We start from the raw sequence: 26,125 nt of genomic DNA on the forward strand, positions 1-26,125 counted from the left end.
GTCACAACACAGCGCTACACAAACACACTGAGCTGATATGTGGATCACTGCTTCGATAGCTATGATTGAATTGAATGTGGGCCATGCTTTAATGGAGACTGTAGCCCTCAGTGTCTGCACGTGACGGACTGGTCTATTCAAGCTCACAATGGTATACAGTATACAGGAGGCACTTGGCACTCTATTGATTTCACAAGCTATAGCAACTATATCGGTCTGACTCTGTTTATAATTAGCTTCACAGCAAGAGATCTAGGCCAGAGTCACACAGTGATTATCCTGCCATATAATACCGGATTATAATCTTGTAAATACTCTGATCAAAAGACAGGCTGTCAGTAGTAATTATGTGAGTATTGGATTCGGGTGAATTATGTGTGATCACGTGGGAGTTGAGATATATGTCAAGCTACTTTGAGAATAGTAAAACAACAGTAATGGTAATTAAAAATATATCATTTAGTGCTAATGGAGGTGACACCAATGATGAAGAGATCACAAATGATGAATACATAATACAATACGAATGATCACTTAAAAAATTGCTGATGACAGATTGTGAAGACCAGCTGATACATTTTGTTTTGATTTTACAATTTCTAGCTTTCGTCAAGGGATATTTTGCCCTTACTATTTTATTTTTTGTGATCAACTTTTTATTGCTCAACAGGACAACATGACAAATTGTACAATAACCATTATGTACTGCTACTACCAGCCTGATGAGTGAATGAAGATACAAGTACATGATCAGTATATACAGCGCCCTCCATAATTATTGGAACCCCTGGTTAAGATGTGTTTTTTAGCTTGTAATAAATTCAGTTTTTTTCTAAATAATAAATAAGTGGGACCACAATGAAAAAAAGAGGAAAATCTATGAAGGTAAATTTGTTTCTTTATTCTTTAATCGAAAAAAAAGTTGCTCCAATCGCAAAACATGTTTTCAATCAGAAAAAACTTCACTTCAATCAAAAAAAACGTTTTCAATCAAAGAAAACTCTTGTTCAAACGCAAAAAAATATTTGAGACCCAAAAAATTGCATATAAACACGTTTTTTCTTTGATAGAATTTTTTTTTTTTTGTTGTTGAAAAGACATTTTTTGATTGAAGTCATATTTTTGGATTTGAGCCATATTATGGGTAGGACATTTGTTTCTTTATTACTCGATGAAAACAAAAGCATCCTCAATCTCAAAAAATGTTTTCAATAAAAAAAAGGTCACTTCAATAATAATAATAAAAATTCAATCAAAGAAAAAAACGTTTTCCCAATAGAAAAAAAATTTGAGACTAAAAAACAAATGCATTCGAACACGTTTTTTCTTTGATTGAAATGTTTTCATTATTGAATTCAGTTTTCATTTGACTGAAAATATATTTTCTGATTGAAGTCATATTTTTGGTTTTGAGCCATAAAATGAGTAGGACGTTTGTTTCTTTATTACTCAATCACAAAAGATATAGCTTCAATCAAGAAAATTATTTTCAATCAAAGCAAATAAAAAAGTGTTCGGAGTGTTTCGACTTTGTTTTGGCATTCAAACACCTTTTTTTCCGATCGAAGTGAAAAAAGTTTTGAAGCCTGTTTTTGCGATTGAATCATTTTGACACAAACATCCCACAGTGGGCGGATGCTTCTCCATTGGTCGGGCATGTTTGAGTGACAGGTGTCCACACCAAGATTGGAATTGGTCAGGTCACAGCCGACCTGTCAGCACTGCCACTGCTGAGACCCACATGTTCACATTCTCCTCCCTTGCCCTATTTATGCAGGATGTGGAGAATTCCATATGAAGAATATCGAGAAATGTCAGAAAGTGTGTGGGGATTTCCAGCGCACTTCAATCATTTTCTTCGCTGCTGTCAAACCAGCAAGAACTATTTGTTTCTGATATTTGGGAATCTAGAGTGATGAGATATCATTCAGAAGCATAGTAGGGATGGTCATGGGCACTGTCACTGATATCAATGCTAGCTCCAAGGAAATCTTCCTCCAAAAATCTGCAACAGGGTGGCACTCTCAGAACATGTGCAAAAGCGTACACGGCACCTTCATTGCACAAAGACTGCATGTGGGGTCAGTAATAACTTTCACGGCTTGTAATTTACGAGACGTCATAGAAGTACCGTGAACAAAATTAAAATTCATTTGTTGACAGTCAGGATTTCTAATTTACATAATACAAAATACGCTTCTTTAATACTGCATCAATCAATATTTTTGTACAGAAAAGCTAACCATCTTTTTAATAAAAATCTAATGCTGTCAGTGAGTCACCACCAGATGCTACAGTTCCCCTAAAATTAATGGAGCACTTAAACATTTTCTTGCTCTGTGTTTTGGTTTCATGTCTGGTAACTTTACTGTTTTGGTTCATTATCACTGGTCTTATCAAACTCATCTGAAATCTTTGACAATCAAAACTCCGCAATCTAGGCTGAAGACAAAGGGGGACTATGGTTTAACGGCTTTAGTCCCAATGCTCTGGAACAAGCCCTTCCTGACGGTCAAAATCGCTCAGTCAGTGCCTCAGTTCAAAAAGATTTTGACAAACTGTTAAATTATGGATGGACCAGTCAATAAACTCACCATGCCCGTTCCATACTTCAGCTAGGTGACACTCTCCCTCGCCGGCCTCTTTACAGTACTCAACCACATCAATCACTCTGGTTGCCGGAGTTACTGGTACCTCAGTTAGCATCTGCTGGGTGTCGTTGAGGTAAACCGTCAGGATCACCTGTAGTCACAGAAACAAACACGTTAAATGTTGTAAAATATCCAGTATTATCATTTTAAATAGATGCCCAAAGTCCACAAGAATAATTGTTTCCCAAGGGTCACTGGCTGGGATCAGATTATCATTTTCAAAGACTGGCTGATTAGTTAACTTTCTAACTACTGTTCCATTATTTAATGAACTATTAGTCATTCATGGCAACTGATGAAAACACTTTTCTTGGCATCAAAGTTTCATCCAGGCTGGTGACAGTGACTGTATTCATATAAATGTGTGAAATCCAAAGACTGGATCATTCAAACTACTTCACTTCAGCAAAAATATAATTAGGCCTTTAATTTAGACAACTTTGTCAGGGCCTTCTCCTCACCCCTGTCCCATCCAAATCCCCTTCCCCTATCTCTGTCTCAGCCTCTCTCGTTCCCTCTCTCTCTCCTCTGCTGCACCAGATGGAGCCAGCCTCCCAGCTGGCTCCACTCTGGCAATCAATCTCCCCACAGAGTCTGGGCAGCTGTGGATTGTTCCGGTGACTGCACCCCGCACCATAAAGAGACCGGCTCCACTACCAACCGGCGGTGGATTGTAAACTCGACTACGCCATCAGTTTCTCTCTCACCCTTGCAAACTATTTTGACAGTGGTAACTTGTTCTAATACCTATCTGTCTTCTGTTGCCCAGAGTGTTCCAGCTGCCCGGCCCCCGCTCCCTCCCTGCTTCTCCTCTTATGTACCCATTCGGATTTCCCTTGGATGCTCGGACCAGCCGGCTGCCTGCCCGGACCCTTGGATGCTTAGACCAGCCGGCTGCCTGCCCGGACCCTCGGACGTTCGGACCAGCCTGTTGTCTTTCCGGACCTTCGGACGTTCGGACCAGCCTGCTGCCTGCCCGGACCCTCGGACAAGCCTGCTGTCTTTCCGGACCCTCGGACAATCGGACCAACCTGCCGTCTTCCCGGACCCTTGGACATCCAGACCAGCCCACTGTCTTCCCGGACCCTCGGACATTCAGTGGTAACTTGTTCTAATACCTATCTGTCTTCTGTTGCCCAGAGTGTTTCAGCTGCCCGTCCCTCACTCCCCCCGGCTTCTTCTCTCGTGTACCTATTCGGATTTCCCTCCCTGACCTTCCTTTCTGAACCCCGGGGACCTTCTGGACCTCTGGACCCTCCTGCTACCCCGACCGGACCCTCAGATGCCCGGACCAGCCGGCTGCCTGCCAGGACCCTTGGACGCTCGGACAAGCCGGCTGCCTGCCTGGACCCTCAGACGTTTGGACGAGCCTGCTGCCTCCCCGGACCCCCAGACATCCGGACCAGCTTGCTGTCTTCCCGGACCCTCGGACGTTCGGACCAGCCTGCTGCCTTCCTGGACCTTCGGACATCCGAACCTGCCTTTTGCCTTCCCGGACCCTTGGACACTCGGACCAGCCTGCTGCCTTCCCGGACCCTCAGTCACTCAGACCAGCCTGCTGCCTTCCCGGACCCTCGGACGTTCGGACCAGCCTGCTCGGCCTGCTGCCTTCCCGGACCCTCGGACCAGCCTGTTGTCTTTCCGGACCCTCGGACAATCGGACCAACCTGCCGTCTTCCCGGACCCTCGGACATCCAGACCAGCCCGCTGTCTTCCCGGACCCTTGGACGTTCGGACCAGCCTGCTGCCTTCCTGGACCCTCAGTCACTCAGACCAGCCTGCTGCCTTCCCGGACCCTCGGACGTTCGGACCAGCCTGCTGCCTCCCCGGACCCTCGGACCAGCCTGTTGTCTTTCAGGACCCTCGGACATTCGGAGCAACCTGCCGTCTTCCCGGACCCTCGGACATTCGGACCAACCTGCCGTCTGCCCGGACCCTCGGACTCTCGGACCTGCCATGCCTGACCCGAGCTTACCGGCCACCTCGGAGCCCCGGATCCTCCGTGCCTGGCCGCCGGTCAGAAACACACCTGTCGGCAGAGTCCGGCCGCCACGAACGCTGACGACTGGGCTCCAGCTCCCAAGCTTCAGTTTCACCTCGTCTCCTATCCCCACGAATTCCCCCCTTACCCGAGTTAATAAAGTCTGTGGAGAAAGTGAATTGTTGCAGTGTTGTGCTCTCTGCCTGGGTTCTCCTGCCTGAATCACGACAAACTCGTTAGCAAATTGCGACTGCAATCAAACTGAAAGCATAAGTTTTAGGCAGCTTGACTTGAAAAGAAACATATACTGAAGAAAACATCCAGATGCAACATAAGTTAATGTGATAAGAGAGTGATCAGAACCTCTGCAGAAGAGTGGAAAATAACTATTCATCAGCAGCAAACAATATATGGTCATCCGTCTGACTCAACAAATAATTGATCACAGCTTTAACTACCAGTAAATAGCCACTTGTATCCACACAAACATACACATACAACTCACTGTAAGCTCAGGACAAAGGTTCATCCCAGTCTAAATGTAATATATTCAAACATACTCTTTATATCCACATTTTCAGACAAAGTACAACATGATTATGCTGATGAAATTATTGTAAAGTGTCAACACCTTGGCTTAGTATTAGATTTGTATTCTTAACAGTACGTCAAAAAAAATGATTTTAGTGCATGAGCTAGGTAGCAATGATCCCCCCTGAAATCATTTTGTTATCAAATCCTCTCAATTCTGCAGCCAAAAGATTAAAATAGCAATCAGAAAAGGACATCCTGTGGCCTGTGATGTCACGGGCAATGTCATTCGTGATGTCATGTCAGATAGTCAGCCGGCAGTTGAAAGATAAATTTAGGGTAATCTGGGATAGCAGTGCACAGACACACCACGACACAAACACACACAGATACACTTTTAATCTAAATGTTGCTTTTTCTTCCTCGCTCCCACAGAGACACACACACACACACACACACACACACACACACATACACGTTTGTTTTTCTATACCGGTGGGGACTTACCATTGACTCCCATTCATATCTAACTCCTAACCCTTACCCTAACCCTAACCTTAACCATCACCAAATCAATGCCTAACCCTAAACAAACGTTTTTGCACTTTTACATTTTTTATTAACAACAATATGGCCAAGAAAACGGTGTTGCCACCCGTGGGGACCTCATTTTAGGTCCCCACCGTAAGACAAGTCCCCACCTTTATAGCAAATAGTCAGGTCAAAGTCCCCACCGGTATAGCAGAAACAAGTACACACACACACACACACACACACACACACACACACACACACACAGTTTTCGTTTTTCTATACCGGTGGGGACTTACCATTGACTCCCATTCATATCTAACTCCTAACCCTTACCCTAACCCTAACCTTAACCATCACCAAATCAATGCCTAACCCTAAACAAACGTTTTTGCACTTTTACATTTTTTATTAACAACAATATGGCCAAGAAAACGGTGTTGCCACCCGTGGGGACCTCATTTTAGGTCCCCACCGTAAGACAAGTCCCCACCTTTATAGCAAATAGTCAGGTCAAAGTCCCCACCGGTATAGCAGAAACAAGTACACACATACACACACACATACACACACACACACACACACACACACACACACACACACACACACACACACACACACACACACACACACACACACACACACACACATACATTGTCCACTGTCCACATGCAGGACAGATACACAAACATGTACAGACACACACACACAAATCACAAATGTACACATACACTCAAGATATATACTGTACACTAATCCACAGTATTCTACACACCTGTCCCAGATCATGTGAAGTAATCTCTGGTTGCATGCAGACAGACCGAGCGGGGACACATTCTCTAAAGCTTGGATTACACACACACAAACACACATATATAAACACACACAGACACACACACACGTAAAACCCTAAACCCCTGCAAACACAGTAGGGGTTTTTACTAGTCCACAAGTCACTTAAAGTAGGCTAATCATGGTCTCACAGGGGCTGTAATGTTTTTCACGTGGTCAGAAACATCCTTTGTCTCACAGAAGGAGGGTTGTCAGGCATGAAAGGACATTTTATAATCAAATCAATCAGAGTGGTTTTCCCGTTTGTGGCAGGTAACAGTGAAATAACCATAATTCTCTTAAAAACACAATTCAGTTACAGCTGGCACACACTGCCATTTGGTGATGGCTGACAACTTGGTCTACAATGCAGGTCCACTGCAGTATCAGTAGTTATACCAGAGTACAAAATGCTGTACGCAACACTCAGGCAGGTTAAGTTTAGATACTGTGATACAAACACTGGTTACTATGACATCAACATGGTTTTGTTTGTTTTTCTCTTGAGGAAAAACAGCACAAAAATCACATCCTTCACTCAGATTTCACTTGAAATAGTTATTTTAGTGACCTACTATGGTGGCTGGCAGAGATAAATGCATTCCCGTTTAAAACCGGACTATATATAAATAAACGTCCGCTATATTCCAGTCCTTGCTAAAAGAGTTCAGACAATGCTAATTAAGCCTATCAGCACCTACAAAATCTGTTTGTGTTTTGGAGTTTACCGGAGTTTTAAATCTGGTTTGTGGTGACATTCCCAAGCCGGCACCCTGGTAGTGATGCATTTTACAATTACCAACAATGATTGGTTTTTCCACAGCTGAAGAGGCTGTGAAAAACTGTAGCAATGGAGATAAAATATGCTACAGCAACTAGGAGTATGGTGGAAAACTGAGGCTCTTCTGAGGCTCCAGATTTTTTAAAAAAAACAAGAAACACAGTGTCAGAGGAAAGAATACCATGTAAGAAAAGAAAGCAAACAGCAGTGAGGCATATGTCATAAGTACATGTTGACAGTGGTTCTGTAATGACTGCCACTACCAGAAAATGGAGACAAAAGCTCTTGTTAACACATTCATACAGTGTTTCAATCTTGAAACTGCAATTTATGGATGGCAAAACACAATATCAGACCTCTGGGGTTTCATACATAAGAGTTAAAGAATCAATCCCGTCAATCCTGTCAATCTGAACAGTGGGACTTTTCATACATTCTTCCTCTTCAACAACAAGAAGAAACTGGTGAATGGAGAGAGAGGCAGGGATTACTGGCATGGCAAATGATCAGGGTCAATATTCTGCAGTTCTCAGAATATTGGTATTTATTAATTTTACTTTTTTTATTAATCGATTACCGATAAAATGAATTAAACAAATTAGCTTTGATGTAGCTGGGTCTCTCTGCAGTTACTTTGTGGTTTCAAGCGATGCCCTGCCCATAGCATCATCTGACTGGTTAAACATCACAGGGAGGGACAGCCCATCAACACTAAAACCTACTATGGACAGAGAGAGTCAGGCGCATTTCCAGAGTAAATTAGCTCCAACTAGCACCGCTGTGTTTCAGAGGTGAGGTAGCAAATATCATGATAATCAGCACAATCGTACACGAGCATGTCCACTGCACTGAAAATGCCCAAAGAAGTCACTTGTTTGTGTCAGTGAACACTGCAATATATATGGTGCTAGGCTAAGGCTATCATTTGGAGGCTGCAGTCAGACCTGTGACTAGCACTACTTGGGTTACTTGTAGCATCTTTCTAAGGTCAGATTAACTTTAACAGTCTGCTCTAACTGACAGACACATCTCTCTGGCAGAGACACAACATGCAAAAAATGAACAAGAAGCACAAGCTATCACCACAAATCAGGACGTTAGCTACTTTCACAGTGGGAAAGGCTATGCTAACAGCTAGCAGCTAAGTTAGAAGACAGACACCGATTACTCCAAAATAGTGTCTGGAAAACAATACCAAGAATTGCTATAAGATATGTACCTTAGTGGGCAAAAAAAGTGATAGAACAGTGAAAGATTAACAAAACAGAGGCGAAGTTGAATAGAAGTAGACTGCAGGACACAAAATAATGTCACTACAAAAACCATTACTCCTGTTGCAATTGTACATCTTCAGTTATGCCAATTCTTAATAATGAAAAAGTCTAGTTATGAGTGACAGGTTTCCTGATGTCATGCTGGTATTACACAAAATCTGGTATATTTTGATTCCAAATGCCAATTATCTGGCTGTCTTGATTATCAATAACTGACATCTGTATCTGCAATTAAACAAACAAAAACAAAAGTTATATCTCAAATTTTAAGTCATGTAATGATTGTTTTCAAATACCCAAATACTTGTAGTTTAATCTTAAATGCATTTAAAGATATTTGACAGATATTCAATTTCATGGAGTTCAATAAAGACAACAGTGCTACATCAATGCAAAAACACAAACCTGAGATCACTTACTTCAAAACTTTCTCTGACATTTTGTATTTTTCTGCAACACTATGGTGTATCCATCTCTAGTTTGCCTCTGCAATTTTTGTTCATCATTTAAAGAACAACTGCTATCTGAAATCAAGATTTGCTCATTGTGAAACATTGAGTTTCCTGCATCACCCCTTAAAATTTTAATACTGTACAAGCAACCTAGGTATAGATGAAAATTTCTTACAGATTGCATCATACAAGATTGATAGACGAGCAGTGATGTATGCCGCATCAGCTGCTACTGTCAGCTACATAAACAGCCTGTGCAAGAGTCGCAGTCATTTCTTGGATGCATCAGATTAGGATTCTTGAACTCTTCATTTTGTTTTCCGTTTAAAATGATAAGCTGGGTACAACCTTTAGTCAAGTGGTAAGCAACTTGAGAGTATTGATGAAATGCATAAATGTTGTGTTTTCAATAACATAAGAAGGTCATATAAAGGTTGCAAAAGCTCATTTTGGAATATTTGGAGAGCACCTGTGAAATTCTGGTAAACTTTCATGTTATGTTCATATTTCTGTGTCTGATGCTAAGGATTAATGAAGAACATATAATTGCAAAAAAAAAAGAGTTATGAAGGTAAAATTCCTTGGTGAACGCAAATGTATAGAGGTGATTAGCAGCCCAATCTGCTGTTTAAACTCACTGTGGATAGGCACTATGACTATAGATAGACCAGGATATATAGGTCAGACACAGGCCAAATATACCGAAGCTGATGACGATTGTACATTCTGTCATATCAAACCAACTATAAGACATGTCAATACCTACTGTATTTATCCATAATGAGGCTCCAGAAAAAATAAGGTAAACCTTCAAAAGGCATCACAAGTGCATATCAGTTCCCATTGTTAAATTTGAACATAATGAAAGCATAAAAAAGATAATTTCTTTTTGCCTGTGAGTTAGCAATAATCTCTCACTCACACAGAGAGAGAGACAAACAGACAGACAGACAGAGTGACAGATTGAGTTGTGGTTCCTGAAATGCCTCTGGTGCTGAATGGAGTGACTCTGACTATTTTAGGCATTAGAGAGGGGAAAAGAGCTACTCAGAGAGACAGAGTAGGACTGTGAGCAGGCCAGAGTGACAAACAGCCAAGTTAGTCTGACTGCTGCCCAAAACACATTGATGATCATTTTATTAGTTACTCAAAGGCATTTCGACACAGCGTGTTAGTTTTGGAGGCATCAGGGCAGGATGGCACAGTGGTTGGCATGCATTCTCTCTATTGCAATTCCATAGCTTGACACTAAAGCACAACAAAATCCCTCGAAATTGCAGCTTGTCTAACATACAAAGCCACAAACTTCACTTGACTTGTGTTGGTAAAAGTATTACTACACAAGAAAACAAAATCTGCACAAATGCCCAAAGAAAATATCAAAATATCAATGTCAAAATAAAGTCATATTCCTATGTCTCTCACTCACCCATGGTTTGTTTTTCCTGGTTTTGAGCTTCTTCTTCTTCGACTTCCTGCATTTACTCAGTTTGATGTTTTTAGACAGAACCACCAGTCGCTCCAACACAAGCCCCAAAAAACGCCTCATTGGAAAACCATCGACCAGAATCCCACACAGCAGTGTGTGCACGTGCGTACATGTGCATGTGTGTGTTTTACACCAGAGAGATACATAAAGAGATAATAAGTGGTGTCACATTGAGAAAGTGGTGCCGTTGTAGGTAAGAGTGTGTTTGTAATGTGTGTGTGCACTACAGCAGGGGACACAGATATAAGAGTGTGTCAGTGACGGAGGAGGGGAGGCAGGGAGGGAGTCGGCTTTCAGTAAATGTGAGGAGAGGGTGAAGAGGAGAGAATGATGGGAGATAAGAAAGAGGACGTGGACACTTTTCATGCCTGTTAGTGGAAGCAGACCATGAGATTGAGCTGATATTGGCTTTCATTGCAAACCTGATATGGTCCTCTGATGTAATGGAAGTGCTTCTGTTTTTATTGTTGGGATGATAAAGTCAAAGGTGTGACCATAAAAATCATCGTCTGTTGGGAGGATTTTACTCTCTACTTTACCCGTTTCCAAGGTGTGAATAATGTAAGCTAAAAGAGTCTCATTTCCACTCGATCCTGCAGGTGTATACCCTGCTTTAGCTTGATATTATAAAAGTTTAGTTTTTTTCAATAAAACTAAAGTAACATTTGATTATTGCAAATAATGTCGAATTACTGGAATTTTCAAACATGAAAATGGTCAGATTGTGGTTAACAGTTCAAACACTGGTAAAGTTTATTAGCCTGTCCACACAGCTATAGCGACAGCATGTCTGGAGGCTTTGTATTGTTTATATTTTCAGTAGGAATGTTGCACTCAGTATATGTCTACATTTCTTTTACAATTTATATTTTAAAATGCTATTTTTTAAAGTTCACTTTATTTGTGGAATCTGTGGACACAACTATTATTCAGTTTATTTATAAATTTATAAAGTGGCAATGAAATATTTGGAAAATGGCTAAAATGGAAACCAAACTGTGCTACACGACTCTCCTGCTGCGTTCAGGTTATGTCAGAGAAATCAAATGCACACAGTGAACATACGTAGACAGCAAATGGCATAAAAATCAGTGCCAGATTTATTCTTCTTTGCACAGTGATATATCCCCCTTCTGCTTCACTCCTTCAATAAGACTACTAATCAGTCAGATCTGTTCTGCAGTCATCTAGTTCTAAAAAAACCCTCCAAACTTTTATCTTCAATGTATGTACAATTTCAAGTCAAAGGAAGCTTGAGAAATACTCTCTATGCTGGCAATATATAAAGTTTGTGAATTTGAATAAGTGAATAATGTTTCAGAAAACATCTTCCAAATACCTTTTGCAATATAAAACATGGACATCCACAACTCTTTAAATCGCATCGATATTTAGCTCAATTAAATACAACTTTCTTTTTCTATATTTATATATAAAAGGGAAATTTCAAGCACACATCAGTCAGAGCTACAGACAACCAAATAGAGAGCTTACATAAATATAATGAAAACGTAACTATCAGTCAACAATCTAAAAGGACATTTTGCTTCATGATTACTTCCAGCATGTGACAACTGAACTGGTAAGCTTTAAAAAAGTCAGAGACTTTTTTTTAGCCTTGAGTGCAGCTGAACTGGAGCCAGTCAGGTCAGTGAGGGTCAAGACTGACACCCCCATTTACAATGCTGGAGCAACTTTATTGTTATTTTCAAAGTAAAAAATGATGAGCTTTTAATTTGAATGTAATTCCAGTTATGTTTCTCTCGCCTTAACGTACTTTTAAAAATTCTATTGTTGTCTTTTGAGGATGTACAAAGAGTTGTCAATGCTTATTTTCCCCCTATCCCATTTGTACTGCTTTAATGCGCTCTACACAGGCACTACTTCGGTTTCCCTTCTTCGCCTTCAATTGGTTCAAAATGCTGCTGAGAGGATTATCACCACTTAAAGACAACAAGACTACATTGCTACCATATTGTGACTGCATGTCCATTTTTACATTGCTTTTACAATTTTACTGCCGATTCTGAATGCCTTACATGACCTCTACTTATATTAGGGATCTACTGACCCTGTTTGACTATGATCTTCTGGTTGTCACTAAAACCTGATTAGAAACAAAGGACTATTGTACTTTTGCAACGTGGGACCCCAAACTCTGGAATGACTTGCCTTCTGAGAGGCAGGTTTTTAAATATCTTCTTAAAATATTCTCTTCTTAGAAAGGCTTTCATTTCGGTGTAAATTTTAATTATTTTTTCCATTTTTTTCTGATTTATTACTGTAGTGTTGTTTTATTCTTGTATTTTTGTTGTGTTTAGAATCCTTTTGTGAAGGAGTGTTTAAAACTTTTAATAAAAGTACAACATAAATAAATAAATAAAACCTATTAATAGTCTAAAAATCAATGCAATTATCAGGACTAATCACTTCTAAATATGATCATATCTGCATTGTTTCAACTGTGGTGTGGAATGAAGCTGTCCAGCAGCAGCAGTAGTGTAGCTGGAGGGCAGAGATTAGAGAGGCTACACTGATATACTGCAGCATGACTGCACTGTTGGGCGCACACACCACACACACACCACACACACACACACACACACACACACACACACACACACACACACACACACACACACACACACACACACGCACAGAAAGAACACAGAAGGTACATTGGCAGAAGAGCTGTGCCCCTCTCTGTCTGTCACACATACACAAGGTCACATGTCGGGTGCATGTGCTCAAACAGATATCCTCTATTTCGACTGCATCTATTAGAGTTGGCAGAAAATCAGTGGACAGTTCAGAGGAAAACAGAAGAGAGACTTTACATTACTATGCACTGTGTACCTACTCCCTTAATAAATTCATCAACACAACAACAGTGATCCCCTCACCTTTCTATTCCTCCAGCTCACATAAAAGACAATATATCTTCAACAGAAATTAGTTGTCCTGTGGAACTGACTGATATTTACGCCCCACAATCCTTTGCAGCTACCACAGAGAGTCTTTACATCATATGACACGTGAGAAGGTTTCTTCTTGATTAAACAGTTATATTCAGCAATACTTGAATTGAAGTTGTGAAGAGTGTCAGTCATCAAGAGTTTTTGAGTCTCATCAATTATGTGCCATTAATATATTACAGCTGTGATTAATCTTTAATGACAGAAGAAGCAGCATTTTCTGAGAAATGACTGAAGCGTATGTGACTGCCCTGCCGTATGTATTATCAATGCACTCAGCGGGAACTAAGATGTACTAGATGGTTGGTGTGTGTGTGTGTGTGTGTGTGTGTGTGTGTGGGTGTGGGTGGGTGTGTGTGTGTGTGTGGGGGGGGTGCGTGTAGGAACCGGAATTTTATAAACAAAATACAAAATGTTCTTCCAAGATCTTTGAAGGGATAGTACTGTATTTCTACCCACTACATACAGTACAACCACATAACAGAGATAATCACATTCACTTTCTTTCTTTCTTTCTTTCTTTCTTTCTTTCCCTTTCTCTCTCACTCGCTCTCTCTCTTACACACACACCCACACACCCACACTCAACTACATTTGTGTGAAGTGCAGCAAAGAAAACAAATTCAGTTTTCTAATTGACTGTCCATCATTTTGATTATTTTTGTTTTCTTCTAGAGTAAGACAAATTACCCTGACCACACCGCGCATGTGTGTGTATGCGTGTGTGTGTGTGTGTGTGTGTATGCGTGTGTGTGTGTGTGTGTGTGTGTGTGTGTGTGTGTGTGTGTGCTCAGGTGCTGGCTATACTTGTGGAGACATTTGGTCCCCACAAGTATAGCCAGCACATGAGCACACACACTGTAGGAAAACCGAAAACTATGTCACTTGTGGGGACCTCATTTCGGTCCCCACAAGTTTAAACAGTGTTTTCTTGGCCATGTTTGTTGTTACTGAAAAAAGTAAAAGTGTAAAAACGTTTCTTTAGGGTAACGCATTGTTTTGGTCTGGGTTAAGGTTAGGGTTAGGGTAAGGGTTAGGGGTTAGGTATGAATGGGAGTCAATGGTATGTCCCCACAATGATAGAAAAACACAGTATGTGTGTGTGTGTGTGTGTGTGTGTGTGTGTGTGTGTGTGTGTGTGTGTGTGTGTGTGTGTGTGTGTGTGTGTGTGTGTGTGTGTCTCACAACAACATAACAGTGCTACAAAACCATTTATGCATGACAACATGCTCATCAGCTGTCACCAGCTGTCCACTGAAAGGACAAGTACATATAATATGCTCCAAAACATTAATCACTTACATTTATGCAGTAGACTGTGTCTTGGCTGGAGTAGTACTTTTATGGAGTCTCTGCTGATTACCTGACACCTCCATCTAACCATAAAATGGTGCAGCCCATAACCCACGGTAACTGGTGAACTTTAAAAGTGATTTTGCTGCCATTTGACAGGCTAGCTTTTATCACTTGCTTCCCTTACCTGCACTTAACTAATCACCTACTGGCTTCTTCTCATTTGTCTGCAAGAAAGAGAATAACTATGTTTAACAAAATGCCAAATTAGTCCAATAAATCAAGTTGGGCAGAATACTATAAGAGAATCTTACTATATTGATTACACCGTGACACTCTGTGTCTTTCATTGCAGGGCAGTGTGTGTTCCATCCATCCATCCATTCTCTATACATCGCTTTATCCTCACTAGGGTCGCGGGGTGCTGGAGTCTATCCCAGCTGACTCGGGCGAAGGCAGGGGACACCCTGGACAGGTCACCAGTCTGTCACAGGGCTACATATACAGACAAACAATCACACTCACACCTACGGGCAATTTAGAGTAACCAGTTAACCTCAGCATATTTTTGGACTGTGGGAGAAAGCCGGAGTACCCGGAGAAAACCCACGCATGCACAGGGAGAACATGCAAACTCCATGCAGAAAGATCCCAGGCCCAGGGCAGTGTGTGTTGTATAGCCAAAAGTAATAATCGTGGCAGGGATGGTGTCATTTCTGTGGATGGAAATTATGAAAGAGGCATGATTAGATGCTGTTTGGGATGCTTTAGCTTTGTTATAAGCCATTCTGAATGATGACCGACTGTGTTGGGATCTGGGAGAGTAGTGTGCTTATACCTGCTCCATCAACCATTCAAGGAGAGGTGTCCTCCTGGGAATGAAGTGGTTTTCAGTCTGTGCCATCTGCCTCTTGACTTTCACTTCAGTGTGGAAGCCTGGTATGAGTTTTTTCTTTCCTTTGTCTATGGGTTTTGTATTTTTTCCAACTTTTCTTACAATTGCTTCTGGTCTTACAAAATCTTGAGTGACACCTGAACTCATACTGGCCTTCAGACTTCAATGAAACAGGAAGGTGATTTAAGTGAAGCTGGTGGTGGCAGCTCACATTAGTCATATTAAATTTCTCTGACATTTCAAACAATGGTCTGCTCACTAGTTATTAATGAAGCATGGGAGGATAAATCAGCTAATGTGGGTGTGGAAGAAACCGCTGCCATTTAAATACCATTCATGAGGACATCTTTTATTTTGGTCAGAGCATCGACCAAAATTAGTAAAGTATTGCACACAGAGGAGAAAATAGCTCTGCCACTCTGTCACTCCAGTGCAGTAGTTTCAAGTAACACCTGCTAAAAAACTGGATGGATTTTCAGGCAAAGGTTTTCATTAAGGAGGAAGTTAATGAATCAAGCTTTTGAATGAAAACAAGCCAGAAAGAAATAAACCCCAAAGTCACACCAGCTCCCCTGTTGGCAGTTCTTGGTGGGTGTGGGTGTGTGTGAGTGTGTGGACCGTGACAGCTGAAGGTGGTTTGCGTTCCAGACACCCCAGCTCCCCATACCCACACCCAGACACACACACAAATCAGTCAGTACAGTCTCTATAGGAACTGCATGTGACCAGTTAAACACGAGCTTTCTAGTTCATTGAGAAGGAAATAATCCTCACACTTGAGAGCAGTCTACTATATCTCCTACTGTTTGTGTGCAAATAAATCTTTTTTTGTTTTTACAAAATCTATGCAGAACAAACTTATAATAAAAAATACCACAGCGATTTGTTCATAATTAAGTTTGCACTATTTTTAGTTACTTTGTAACAACTTAGAAATACATGATAAACACTGACCACAAGACCATCAGTATGTCCACTACACTAGGTTCCATTCTAATACTGCACTGTACTTTGTTCTCCTACATTTTAATACCTTTTCAAGTTGCTATTTAATACCAAAACCCTTCTTTGATCATTTCTTTGGAACATGAAATTGTTGAAGCTGCATTGCTAATTCCATCCATTCTCTATACACCGCTTTATCCTCACTAGGGTCGCGGGGGGTACTGGAGCCTATCTCAGCTGACTCAGGCGAAGGCAGGGGACACCCTGGACAGGTCGCCAGTCTGTCACAGGGCTACATATACAGACAGACAATCACACTCACATAATTTAGAGTAACCAATTAACCTCAGCATGTTTTTGGACTGTGGGAGCAAGCCGGAGTGCCTGGAGAAAACCCACGCATGCACAGGGAGAACATGCAAACTCCATGCAGAAAGATCCCAGGCCCACCTTGGGATTTGAACCGGGGATCTTGCTGCAAGGCGAAAGTGCTAACCACTACTCCACTGTGCAGCCCTGCATTGCTAATTGGATAATCAAAATGCTATGTGACTGAATGCTAAATACAGATATATAAACTAAGACATATCAAGACTGAGATTCAACTGCATCTGCGAGGCTGTGATACAAGGGACAGCAGTGCTTTGAACTAAATGCTAACATCAGTATGCTAAAGTAATAAAAAGAACCATTTTAATGCTGAGGATTAGCAGGTACAGAAAGCTGGGGTTAGAAAGGAACTTTCAGGAAATGCGCTGCAATGGCGTTGACTGCTTCTTTTACTCATTATGTGTCTTTAGTAACCCTAACCAACTAATCTTTTACTTTTTGTGCTTTTTGGTTTTCACTAACACACAGATAGAAATAAGATGCTAAACGGGTCAAAATAAAGCACTTATGCAGTCGGGTGCGTAACCGCGTCAGGCCGTGGTGCGCATGGCAATGTTAACAAGGTGAAAGAACTATATATTCATCAGAGGGGACCTTTGACAAGCACCTTTTGCGAGGATCTGTCCAACGCTGCTTGCAGCTTTAATTAAGAGTTGATCTCTGGTAAACAGTGTTCAGGTCAACATCTAAGTAAAAATTACAAAAGTACAAGTCATATTTTTCTGAAAATTCCAAAATTATCAGACTTGGCAGAAGTCCAAGCAAAAAGAGTCGGGGTTCATTATCAACATTAACAAAGACAGAATACTATTTGCATTCTAACGAATGCTTGTGTCTTCCTATTTTCCTTCCTGTTTTGTTACTACTTATTGATATATACTGCTTAAATCTGCGGGAGTGAGAGAGAAGCAGCAGCACAAGAAGACTGGCAGCTACTATCCTCAGTTGTTTGATGATTAGTCGCACAGAGTTCATGAACATGGAAATGTTTACCATAACCGCACCATTTGTAGTTTTCTTTCATGGAAAATGTAGTTTTATTTAGTGCTCACAAAAAACCTGTATTAGTTTCCATTTCCTGTACCAAGTGTGGCAGTAGTTGCTGAGTGGTCTTAAAATGCAGAAAGAAATCCATAGAAACATGCATTTCTTTATTTATTTCTTTATTTATTTTTATGAAGATCAATGAAAGAAATGCTACATGACAGATTGCAATCGGGCACTGAAGCCAGGGGAACATAGGCCAGTCCCAGATGTGATGTTTATAATGTTCACTATGCTGACCATTTACCATTGCCATCCATAGAGTCGCACTGCCAGCATGGCTAAAAATAGCATATTATAAATTACCCTGCTTTCTCTGTTCTTTTGAAGTGAGCGTACTGACAGCAGCACTACCACCTCTCTACCCAGGAAAATATGTGTTGGCTGCTCAACATTTCAGGAGAAGTTTTCAGATATCATGCTCTGCGTTACATTTACTGTATCAAGATTGTGAGCTGCCCTGTGTTTGGACATATGACGGCAAAGCTGCAAGACGAGCCATATGGAAAACACTTTCAGAGTCAATACTTTTCCCTCGCGGAGTGAATAATTAAGCTGACTTGTTGATAGCAGCTTTCGGCAAATACTTTAACAATGATTGAAAGTCATGAAGCTGTGAATAGTTGTTGAACAGTGGCAAATGCTAAAACTCCCTGTACATTGGATCAAAGGATAAAGAAAAGGCCTGAATCAGGATGCCAGCACGGATATTTAGGGTGAGGTCAGAGGTCAAACTAGAAGTCTTCTCTGTGTTTCTTTTTTTCTTCCTCAGTCTCTCTTTCTTCCTCTCTCTCTCTGCAGTAAACACATCCCTATATCTTCAGTGTATTGTCTGGAGCTGACAGCAGCACTAACCAGCTACAAAGAAATGTACTGTTTTCTGTTTGTGTGTGTGAGAGACAGAACGATAAAGACAGAGAGAAGAAGGACAGGAGGGAAACAGGAATACTAATGCTCACTGATTTCAGAAGTGAGATTCTCAGTTAGCATTTTTTTATCTTCAAACTTTAGCCTTGCATGTACAGTATGTTCCTGTCAGCCACGAAGAAACAGCATTTCCTCCTCCTCAGAAACACGCATCAATGAGAGATGTTTAAAGAAATGTAAAACCTGCTTGCCAACTTTCCGTTAAAGGTTTTGTTGATAAGATTCACTATCTGGGATGAACACTGATACAAAAGTGTGTTTTAGTTTTCGGGGTGTAAAAATTCCAATTATAAAAATTATTATAAATGGTTGTGGATGAGTAAATGCAGAACACATGCAGAAAAGCATGTGAGTCATTTGCGCAACTCTCTTACGGTAACACACACACACACACCAACAAAACTTCACTACACACTACTACACGACCCACGAGTGTGTTTCACAAACGTGTTGCAATATTTTTACAGTCTAAAATATTGTATTAACAATAACACATAACTATAGGATAGTATATATTGATTCCAGATATAAGTGCTGGAAACTTGTAGATCTGGAGAAGGCCTATGACCGTGTCCCCCGAGGGGCTTTGTGGGAGGCACTACAGGAGTATGGGGCACCGGGCTCGTTGATACGAGCCATTCGGTCCCTGTATAACTAAAGTGAGAGCTGTGTCCGCATTCTCGGCACAAAGTCAAACTCGTTTCCGGTGGGTGTTTGACTCCGCCAGGGCTGTCCCTTCTCTCCGATCCTATTCGTGGTTTTCATGGATAGGAGGGTGTCTGGTTTGGAGACCTTAGGATAGCATCTCTGCTTTTTGCAGATGATGTGGTTCTGTTGGCTTCCTCACATCATGACCTTCAGCACACACTGGAGCGGTTTGCAGCCAATTGTGAAGCAGCGGGGATGCGGATCAGCACCTCCAAGTCCGAGGCCGTGGTTCTCTGCCGGAAATCGGTGGATTGCTTCCTCTGGGTTGGGGGGGGAGTTGCTTCCCCAAGCGAAAGAGTTCAAGTATCTCGGGATCTTGTTCACGAGTGATGGGAAAATAGAGCGTGAGTTGGACAGGCGGATCGGTGCAGCGTCAGCACTAATGAGGGCGTTGTATCGGACTGTTGTGGTAAAAAGGGAGCTGAGCAGTAAGGCAAAGCTCTCAATTTACCAGTCCATCTATGCTCCAACCCTCACCTATGGTCATGAGCTCTGGTTAGTGACCGAAAGAACGAGATCGCGGATACAAGCAGCTGAAATGAGCTTCCTCCGTAGGGTGGTTGGGCTCAGCCTTAGAGATAGGGTGAGGAGCTCAGACATCCGGAGGGAGCTCGGAGTAGAGCCGCTGCCCCTTCACGTCGAAAGGAGCCACTTGAGGTGGTTTGGCCATCTAATTCGGATGCCTCCAGGGAGACTTCCTCTGGAGGCTTTCCGAACACGTCCGCCTGGGAGGAGACCCTGGGGCAGACCCAGAACACGCTGGAGGGATTATATATCTCGTCTGGCCTGGGAACGTCTCGGCGCCCCCCAGGAATTGCTGGAAAGCGTCGCTGGGGAGAGGGATCTCTGGAACGACTTGCTTCGCCTGCTGCCTCCACGACCTGGCCCGGGATAAGCGGTAGCAAATGGATGGATAGAACTGTGGCATAAATGTCTACATATAAGGAACCCCTGGTACATGCCAGAACACGTTAAATGATCGATATTTGTAAAGCACTGTCTGAGAACTGCATTTGATGACTTTATTAAGGGCTAATAAAGTTTTCACTTGTGCCTTATAAGAGAATGAGGGAAGGAGACTCCTCCAATTTACCACTTCATCAAAGGTTTCAGGCTTCTTCCTATCCAGTTCATGGCAATAAACTGTACTAAAAAAAAATGGACATAGTCACCATGACATCACCCACTGGTTTGTGGAATACCGTTTTGAGCCATGAGTGTTGAATTTGTCTATCGCCACTTTGGTCGTTTAAAATTTAATGTGACAAAGGAGAGATGAATATAACTGACATTTGGAGGGCAATAAGTTAGTCCCACCTTTAAACTTTACAACAACTGAAGCCATAAACCCATTAGGAAACCGCTTACTGAGGTAGCAAATCAAGTGAGAAGTAAGGTCATTATCTTAGAATTTGACTTCCTCTTCAACCAGAGGAGTCACAGGCTGGTCCTCAAAAACAATGTCAGCTTAGGACACTTCCACGTTGGCATTAACTCTTAGAGTTGGAAGCTATGTCCTTCTTTTATATAAAGTTTATCTGCATCACCAATAATCTTCTATGTTAGTATTTACATATAGTGATAATGCAAGCTGTCAAAGCTATCAAAACTTCTAAATTTGTATGACATAATTTTACTGAGTTGCCTTGCTGATTAAGAATGGCAACAGCTACATTTTTTGTCCTTTGACATTTTTTACACTCTGGTGTAAAGTTTTTTTTTTAAAACATTCACACTTGTATGCTTTGTAGACCCTTAAACACAGTAATAATGTCTTGGGCCAGAATTTGTTGTTTGCAGCTTTAGCTAAAGCAAATTTAGCCCCTGACCTGAAAATTTGGAAAATATATTTTGATTTGACAAAATTTTAACAATAATCAGTTTTCTAATATTATAGTACTTAAACCCGAGAGCAGCTACATTTTATATCATAATGGTGATAACAGTAACACCAAATAAAGTAGTCCTGCTAAAAGCTAACGTTTAGCTAACGTTCAGCTAAACTGTACAATCTGTACAGCTTTTGACTCAGTTGGAATTCACATAATGTGTTGTGTTTTGGCCCATTTGCATAAAAAAGCAATTTAATAAATAAATAAATGTATACTGTATATTTAAGAAATAAATTACTAATGTAGTTCATTAGCATAAATCGAGAAAAAGCTGGACTGCTAATTTAGCATTAGCCATTAGCTTGTCCAAAGATAGCATAGCTAACCTTTTGTTGTATTTGGAAGATCTGTGACTCTCAGTAGTATAAATGCCTAAATGTAAGGTTTGATAACTTGTGTAGCTGTCACACTGGCTGACTAAATTACAAAGACTACTTTCTCTAGTCTCTGTCTCTGTATTTGCTGCTCTGTGTCTTTATAAGGACGTCATATTCATTATTGGCGGGTTTAATAAATTCTACTAGAAAGCGTACCAACTGTTTGATAGTTGGCAAGAATGAAAACTCACCGGCAACATTCCTGCTGCTCAGTCCAGTGGCTCTCCTGTCCCGTTAGAAAAATCACTTTCTCCTCCTTGTGTTGCTCTTCTGCCTCCTCGACTGCTCTTCTAATGTACTTCTTCTTTCTTTTCTTCAGTTTTGAGACACTTTTCCATAAATCCTTCTTCTTCCTCGGCGCGTCCAGCCGGTTATCCAGATGCTTAGAAAACCTAAACTCCAGCTCCTGTCTACTTTCCTCTCTCAAACCCTCCCTCTTCCTTCCTTCCTCTCTCTCTCTCTCTCTCTCTCTCCCTCTCCCTCTCCCTCTCTCTCCCTCTCTCACACACACAACACACACACTGAGTCTCTCTGCAGTTTTTACAGACACACACTAAATGCAGCTGTGTGTTTACAAAAACACCGCAAACAGCCCTTCCTTATCTCATTATTACATTTTCACTGATTGCATCCTTTGATCAGCAGCCTCCAGTTTGTTATGCAGGGTGAACTGGGTCACCATCCCGATCATCCCTCCCATCTGCCCTCGGTCTCCTCCTCCTCCTCTTCCTCTTCCTCCTCCTCCTCCTCCTCCTCCTCCTCTTCCTCCTAATGATAGACACCCTGCAGGTTAGGTACAACACGTGCCAAAAAAAAATGGTAGCGCAATATTGCCAATGTAATAATCAATACTATTTTCCACAACGTGTTTATTTCTGTAATTGTGAGGAATAGCGCCCTCTGCCTCCTATGTGAGCAGCAAAAAAACAAAAAACTTTAACACTGTTTAATAGCCTATACAGTGATGGAGGAAGCAATCAGCCACTTTACTTACTGAAAAGTTCAAATAACACTGTAAAATACTGTTACATGTAAAAGACCTGAAAGAAAAATGACAAATACAAAAGATTAGAATAGAAATGGAAATTTGTTTGCTACAGTAGAAATAGTATAGTTCCCACCACAATAAATACAGCTAAAATGTGCAGTAAATAAAAATGCGTAATAATATAAAAAGCAAAATGTCCTATGAAAAGGATGTACATATGTTAAAGTGTTTTATAGTGTAAATAGTGCCCAAGAGTGCAAGAGTATAAAAAATGTGCAATTTCAAATTACAGAACTGGAAAAAGATGCCAGAGGGCAGAAAGAACTGAGAACTCTCTGCCAACGTGTAAAATATAATTTTACAGCTTATAAAGCGTGTCATTCTAATCAGGAAACCTACTTAATGTATCAAAAAGAGTATTCTAAAGAGAAAAATACGACTATTATTGTATTCATATAACAGCAGAGTTTTACTTGGTTGAGCAAATATTCTTAAATTTCAGTTCTGGACTGTGATTAAAGAATGTTTCCTTTTTTAATCAATTGATTTTTTTGTTTGTATAATTCAGTAATTACCTGACAGAACTACTCAGAGCCCAAAGTGATACTTTGTTTTGTCCAAATTGCCAAATTATTAAAAAGTAATCAAAATATAGTTTGTCGCTTTTGCAGAAAAATCATAAGAATGGGTTATTCTAGCCGTGTAACCTTGTTATATCATCCATCCATCGATTTTTTACACCCATGGGCTGGAGCCTGTCCCATCTGATAAAGGATGAAGGTCTGACCCTGGACAGGTCACCAGTACCTTATTATAAGAGGTGGTGTATTCTTCATACAGTCCTATGGGAGACCAGTGATGGAGGAGATCTTCAGGTATTCTACTTATTTAAAATACTATTATCACTCTAATAATACTAATATCAGGTCAAAGACCTGCAATACAAGCATTACTTCGGTAAAATTATGCATTTATGATCAGAAAGCATCAAATGGAGAGCAGTTTGAGTAGAAAAATGTGATTATTATTGTTTTAATATAAAAGCAGAATGTTACTGTTGTAATTGGTTGAGCTATTTTTCACTTTAATATTTTGTTTAGGATTGCAGCCTATGATTTTCTTGAACAACCAGTTCATCTTTATGGCTTGTATCAATTCATTAAGTCCCTCTCAAAAATTGCCCAGAGCCCTAAGTGACACCTTGTTCAATCAAATCTCAAAATTACAAAAACATTAAACAAAATAAAATAAAAAATCAAGAGTTTTACACTGTTACAGAATAGTCATAATCAGGTGGTATATGGACCTCAGCCCACTGAATCTGCAGGGTAGTAGGAAGTATGTAGGTGCTTTATATGAGTAGAAATACTACATCATAGTGTAAACAGTGCCATTACATGTAAAAGAACTGTAGTAAAATGGTACTTAGGTAAAAGCATGTAATTACAAGCCACAGAAAATCTATTTTAAGTATCCAAATGAAAAGAATCTAAGTTTAAAAAAAAAAAAACTATTGCAGTGTTGCACTTATGTGAAATTGAAGTTTCACTACCATGATTAGTTGAGCTATTTTGAAAATATGTTGTATAGGACTGCAACTATTGTATGTTTGATTGGGGAAGGAGTGTTGTCTCTTTGTTTTTTGTTTTTTTCGATTAATCAAGAAGTGTCTGTCACAATGAATCCCAAATGACACTTTGTTTTGTCCAAACATCAAAATGAAGTTATATTTTTGGCACACACACACATACATATTTTTTTTCTTTTATATTTTCTTCTGGTTTTATTTCCTTATATCTCTCCAATTACACAAACAAAACTGGAGGAGACAAACAGACAGCAGTGATCTGATATTACACTGAACACACACACTGGGTTGTCTTGCTCACATCGGGCTTAGAGATGCTCAGCTGTCATAAGTTCTGCAGATTATCACAGAGCTGTCCTCTGCTGCCAAGGACAATGTGTGTGCATGTCCTCAGTGTTGTGATCACTCATTTTCAAAATCATATTTCACAAATCATAAAAACATGAAGTGTCATATTACCACATTAGGTTTGCAGAAATGCGTTTCCTGACATGCTGCAGGTCTTTATCAGGGAAAAGTTAGCGCTGTTGTGATGTGGCCAACCTTGTGAACAAACGTGGATTCACTGTTAAATGTCCCAGAAACACATTTAAAATATCTTTTTAAAAAGTGTCCTTTCTATTTCTCAACCTCAGTGTAAATGACTTACATATAAAGCGCAGCATGTGAAAGGACATTACCACCCTCTACTGCCCAGATCAGGAACCAACAACTCTGGACCAACTGCTCAGGAGGACGGAATATGTTTTCATTTCTGTGTATAAGCCCATGTAGGTGGTCAATGGAAAGTCTACTTAATTCATTTCAGTCTGGCATAACTTAACCCAGACATAAGCAAATTAAGTCTGGCTTAAGTCACATATGTCAAACATAAACTGTGTGCACAGCCTGAATAAAAACCTTTTAAGTCACTAGATTTTTAATTTAGCCTTTAACTCAATTGCCAGCTAATGATTTACACCCGGCAGAAATTAATTCTAACCAAAAGTCCTGCGAAATAAATACAGTTCCTACTTCTCGAAATTCAGTCAGTTGTCTTTCATATGATTTTTATTGTATTAATCCACTGTTGGGGATTTGTTCAAGGTTAGGTTCTGTGCGTGTGGTGTCAGGTCATTCAATAAACCCAATCGACCATCTATCATCCACTGGCTCCATGCGATGCTGCGATTCCACTTCGATAAACACATTCACACAGCATCAGCACCGCCAGAGGCAGGCCCACTCTGTGTAGTGCACACACAGGACGCACTGAGGTCAGGTCAGGCTCAGCCTCAAGCTGGGCTGAAACACACAACCGTCCAATCGCTGTGACCTGCAACTGCTGCAGAAGCAGACCGGCACTTTGTAAAGCTCGGTTAGATTTTCTTCATATCATTATTGCTATGATGTGGTTTGACAATATGGGTCTTAATCTGAAATTATCTCAAGAATTTAATTCATTTTAAGTGAACACATATGGAGATTTTAAAAAATGATAGCTGTGGCTAGTTTCTTAACTCACACTCAAACAAAGACACTGAACTGACATCAGGACAAAGTGCAGGTGCAGTCGGCTGTGTTAAAACAAACAAACAAAAAG

The 26,125-nt window shown here is 40.7% G+C and overlaps 1 protein-coding gene across 3 annotated transcripts in view; it reads right to left on the reverse strand.

Moving 5' to 3' along the window:
• The window catches only part of LOC110963253 (apoptosis-stimulating of p53 protein 1-like), a 66,118-nt gene extending 43,705 nt beyond the window's left edge, over positions 1 to 22,413 (reverse strand). The window contains exons 1-2 of one of the 3 annotated variants that reach the window (XM_022211513.2): positions 22,159 to 22,413; positions 2,595 to 2,742 (exon numbers count right to left, since the gene is read on the reverse strand). In XM_022211513.2, coding sequence (XP_022067205.1) covers positions 2,595 to 2,742; positions 22,159 to 22,167 — 157 coding nt within the window. In that variant the 5' untranslated portion in view covers positions 22,168 to 22,413. The remainder of the gene's footprint in view (positions 1 to 2,594; positions 2,743 to 22,158) is intronic. The other 2 variants (XM_022211512.2, XM_022211514.2) reach the window with 2 other exon arrangements.
• Positions 22,414 to 26,125: the final 3,712 nt, after the last annotated feature.

The sequence above is a fragment of the Acanthochromis polyacanthus genome, chromosome 1 (assembly GCF_021347895.1).
Source record: "Acanthochromis polyacanthus isolate Apoly-LR-REF ecotype Palm Island chromosome 1, KAUST_Apoly_ChrSc, whole genome shotgun sequence".
Classification (NCBI taxonomy): Eukaryota; Metazoa; Chordata; class Actinopteri; family Pomacentridae; genus Acanthochromis; species Acanthochromis polyacanthus.